General features: G+C 32.4%; 1 protein-coding gene across 1 annotated transcript; it reads left to right on the top strand.

The window, feature by feature from the left end:
- Positions 1–1957: 1957 nt before the first annotated feature.
- Positions 1958–3872, top strand: LOC114725666 (uncharacterized). The gene is made up of 3 exons (XM_028912198.1): positions 1958–2167; positions 2271–2336; positions 3396–3872. Exons 1-3 carry the CDS (start codon positions 2120–2122, stop codon positions 3441–3443), a joined length of 162 nt encoding a protein of 53 aa, XP_028768031.1. The 5' UTR covers positions 1958–2119; the 3' UTR covers positions 3444–3872.
- The last annotated feature ends 1306 nt before the right edge of the window (positions 3873–5178 follow it).

A 5178-nucleotide genomic window follows, 5' to 3' on the forward strand; every position in this document is an offset into this window, starting at 1 on the left:
TAATAATAGTTCTAGCAAAAAAAACTTGATTGGTAAGGATATTTTAGGAAAGATAACATCTATTTATTACAAGTAACTAACTAAACTTATTTTTTTAATCTGCTCAAATTAATCAACTAGTTGTTATATTTAAGACTAGAAGTAATATTATTTTAAATAGGACCGACTCTAATAAAAGAATTTAAGAAAAATCATAAAAAAAGACCCTAAATAATTATAAATAAGGACCCATTATAATATTAGTATGAGTCTTAATAGCAATTAATAAGCAGGATAACAATTTTATGAACGGTCCCTATATATAATTTTTTAACTTTTAATGTCTTTTTTTAAAATTTTTTCAAGAATGCATATCAAAAACAAAACTTCTTTCACTCATTTTTGTCGCAAATGGTAAAGTCAAAGGAAAAAAAGCTAGTCTGAGGCTTCAAACCGCCAAGCCAAACAAACACTTCTCTTGTTGCATCAATTCAAACCCAGGTCCGATGAGCAATTGAGCATTGGTTGCTTATCAAAACTGACGAGTACCCAATACAAATCTAATTTAAGACCTTCACTCACTTTACCTCTTATATGTATCCTTTTTTTTAAAAAAAAAAACAGTCATTATAATAGTTTCACATGTTAAATATTTCATGATATGATAATTCTAATAATATATATGATTAGTAAAGATATTTTAATGAAAACAACACCTATTTATTATAAATCACTAATTCAAGTAATTTTTAAAAATTATTCAAATTAATTAATTGATTTTTACATTAAAAAATAAGTGATAAATTCGCCTATACTTTTTAATATGATTCCGCTACTTTCAACGAGCTCTTAGGTTTGAAGGATTTGTATTGGGTACTCATCAGTTTTGATAAGCATTGGCACCCAATGCTCATCGGATTTGAACTGTTCAAATTTAATTTTAATTTTAATCTTAATTTTTTAAAATAATAATTTTAATAGATATAGGATAAAAAATAAAGATAATCTTTTAATTATCATTCTTTAAAAATATTTTTTTTCTGTTTTAAAATAATTATTTAAAAATATTAAATCTGGATTGTCTAAATTAGATCTAGACAGCCCAGATTGCTCATCAGGTGATGAGTAACAAATAGGAACCCTCTTATATTTATGGCTCATTTGGTTGGATTATAGGAAAGAGGATTACATGTGATCTTGATACAAAAGTTTAATTCAATTGTTTGGTTAGGCTTTATAATGTAAAGAAGATTACATCTTGGTATCCTGATTCCCTTAAAAACCTGCATCCGAATTACATAGAAAGACTCTATGAATAGGGATTACAGGAGGAGAAAAATACATTATTACCCTTAAAAAAAATTAGACAATACTTGGACCCTTCTCCTTCATCAACACTGCTAATTCCCCATCCATGGCCTTGACGGCACCGCAGCCCCCATGGAACCCCATCCCAACCTCATTCTCCTACTTTCCACCCCTCATCATCATTTTTTGTTTTGAATACAAGGGACAAGTCGAAACTTAGATCTCGTTGTTATTTTCCTTATTTTCCTTCTAGGCGTAACTTCTATGCACACCCACATAATTTTAACCCCAAGAACAAATGGCCTAAAAAATCATTCAACTTAGAGATCTATTTGTCATCAAATCCATTCTTGACCAGTCACTTCCTTACTCCTCGTTTCTTCTATTTGTAAGAATTTTTTTCATTGTTACTTTTTTGTCATGATTTCTGGTCTGTGGATTTGCGATGAGAAAGAAATACAAGATGCAGGAGGGAGCTTTTTTTTTTTTTTTTTTTTACAAAGATATTTTTGACTTTTTAATTTTATCGTAATTAAGTAAATATAAAAAATATATTTCGTTACCCCATTCCTAATATTGTACCAAACAAATTTACGTAATCATTATTACATTACATTCCCTGCTAACGGGCAATTGGTTTTAGGAAAAATAGAGCAAATAGAAAACGACGTCGTATTTGTCTGGGCACTGCGGCACGACTCAGTCTCACTGGGAGATCGCCGTTCCTCTCCGATCCTCTAGGGTTTGACATCGGGGAATTGAGCAAGATTCGTTGTTCGTCGTTGCCTCCTTCGTGTGTTTCTCACAAGCTTTGTACAGCAACAAGCATCCAATGGCGCCGCCTCCCGGACCTTATTCTGGAACCAGTACCCTCGCTTTGGTACGTTGTCAGAATGTCCTTTCTTCTGTTTGCTGCTCCCCAAAAAAAAAAAAAAGTAGAAAGTGAGAGTCAAAGATGTGTAACAAATTTGATACTTTGGCAGGTCGCTCGAGCTTCTGCTTTCTCCTTTGGCCTCGTTTATGGAAGCATCAAGCTGAAGATCCTCAAGGTATTCTTTTCACATTCTTTCATTTCCTTTCTTTGTGAACTCTGTATTCCGTTTTGATCTTCACAATGCGTTTAGCTTTTACGATCAAAGTCCCATTTTTTTCCCCATATTTGCACTTACTCTCGAATTCATGTATCTTATTTTTCATAATGGAGTTAAAAATAAAAATTTGACCTGAACTGCAAATTTTCTTCGTATTTACATGCTCATGACATACATGCGTGTAATAACTAAGGGGGCTCAATGTGGATAATCTAGTACTCCAATGTGATTGCTGGCTATCTAGTTATCAGCTGCATTTAGCACTCTCTGTAGTCTGTACCTTGATGTATTGCTATTTAATAAATTAGATATCTTGAGGAAACTGCCCGATAGTTTTTTCTATATAATAATGATTCATAGTGTGGATAGTGTGGATAGATTTTTAGCCACAGAATTCAGGCTCTTGGTTTGACGAGTCGAAATTTTAACTTCCAGTTCGAGTTTGATGCCATATTCAAGCTGATCTGCACTCAGATTGAACAATAGCCCTTCGCTGCTTATTTCATGTTAAAGAGATTAATCTGAACACTTGTATCCTTTTTTTTTTTTATAGTACATGGTGCCAGACCTTCCAGTGCTTAGTATGGATGTGTACGGAGTACTGGTGTTCTTTCTACACTTGAGGCCCTAAAGTCATTTACGTTATTATTGGGTTTCTTTTATAACAACTTAATCTCTTAGAATTAAGTGTTTCTTGACTGTTCATTGTGTTAATGAACCCATGGATGATGATGATCTTGATACAATTGTTAAATGGCCCTCTGCCCTCTGTTCTCCAAGCTCCATACTGTTCACTTGTTCAGTTTTCTCCCTCGCTTTCCAAATCAGGTAGGGTTTTGCCTCTTGCTTAGATGAGGATGCCTTTACCCTTATCTCTTAGTAATTTTATGCTTGGTTGAACTTTTGTTGGCTTACCTGGGTGCTGTCATAGATATTTGACCTTTTTCGCCCAAAAAAAAAAAAGGCAAGATGTTTGATTTTCCTTTTTCCTTATAAAATTCTCGTTTCAAATTTCAGGCGAAAGCTAAGTCTCAAAGGAAAGCTGAATCGAAGTCTCATCATTGAAAACAAATGAGATCCCTGTGACTGTCCATGATGGAATAGAATATAGAAATAATTCGTGACAAGGAGTTGTCCATTCTTCTTCTTCTTCCCCAGGGTTTAGGGATCAAGCTTTGAATTATGGTACAGCATTTGAGTCGAGTGAAGTAGTGAACCATAGAAAGAAAATTCTGTGAACATGCTTGAACATGGTATAATAATCAGCCTTTGTTTATTTTGAGGCACAAGCTTATGTTGCCAAGTGCTTCCTGTCGTCCACTTGTCCTGCCTCCCATTTTTTGGTCATAAGATCATTTGATAGGATCCTTGATTAATCTTAATGGGGAGGAAATTGATCAGTTGAGTTGGATGATTTATATTCTAATTTTTTTATTAATAAACGACAATAAATAAAAATAGATTCTTCGTGCTTTAGGTTATCCTTTTATTAAAGTTCAACATCTTAAATCTTGCGTTTTCTTTTATTGAGTAGAAAATAAAAACTGTATTTGGAGAGGGAAAAAAATTGAAATATCAGTCGCTTAAGTGGAATAGTGACGATTGGGTTAATTGGCTTTCGGAATTCCTTGTGGTCCTCTCGAAAAGCATTTAATTTTGTTGTTTGAGGGGATATTGCTCATAAGGGCATGAAGCCCGAAGCTGTACCAAGATGTATTTCTTTTGTTTTTCAAAGGAACTAGTGTGTATTGTATGGATTTGAAAAATGTATGGTATTACATATAGTTTATTAATAATATGATTTATTGTTGGCAGGAAAATTAAATAATACGATTTATTGAAGTTATTAATGTTTTTAATTATATATATATGTATCATAAATTTCTGAGTTCCTTCCTTTTTAAAGTTTGACTTCTGGAAGCTGTAAAAATTTGCCCTTTAAAATTTCATACTCAGAAGCCATGTTGTTATGGAAAAAAAAACATACATATAAGAAATTAAGATGAATAAATAAGACAAAAGAGCAATAGAAAAATAGAGAAGAAGAAGACAATAGAAAATTGGAGAGAAAAGGAAGTGATTCTTACACATTTAGGTGTGTAAAAATGTGACATATTATTTTTATTTATAGACGCGCGATCTGCTCCAGACTTGGAGCGAAATCTATAACAAGATTAATCAACACAAGTGCACAGCTATACAATGTGTAGTTTTTGAAATTATGGGCGTTAAATATGATAAAAACTCAAAATTATTCACTAGAAAAGTTATGGAGTATAACATACTGAAAATAAACAGTTGGGAGAGGATGTGGAGGTTGATATTTTTAGAAATTATTAAAAAAATTTGATAATGCTTCTCACTTTTTTTCCGCCAGTGACAATTTTTCTCATATACTCTCTCCTTTCCTTATTATAAGAGACAAATAACCAAATTATGTTGATAAAAAAAACAGTTACAATTAGTTGAGGACAATTAATATGTAAAAAGTATAATGTTTTTTCCAACAATGCCCCCATTAATAAGGAGAGAGTGTATAAGAGAGAACAATTAAATTATTAAAAGAAAGAGAAGTGGGAGGGAGAGAGAGTATAAGTTGGAGACAAAATAAATAGGGATAAAATAGAGACAACTTTTAAGTGTCTCTTATATATGGGAACATGTCATAAACATCAAATGTCTCTTATAATAAGGAACGGAGGGAGTATTTTTTTGCCGGAAATTTTTCTGACATTTAAACTCTGTTAAAAACCTGGAAGAAAAAACTTAATGCAAAGTCAAACGGAGCTCAATGAAAGTA

This window comes from Neltuma alba, unplaced genomic scaffold (assembly GCF_004799145.2).
Source record: "Neltuma alba isolate B1F8T4 unplaced genomic scaffold, ASM479914v2 tig00012259_pilon, whole genome shotgun sequence".
In the NCBI taxonomy this organism is placed as follows: Eukaryota; Viridiplantae; Streptophyta; class Magnoliopsida; order Fabales; family Fabaceae; genus Neltuma; species Neltuma alba.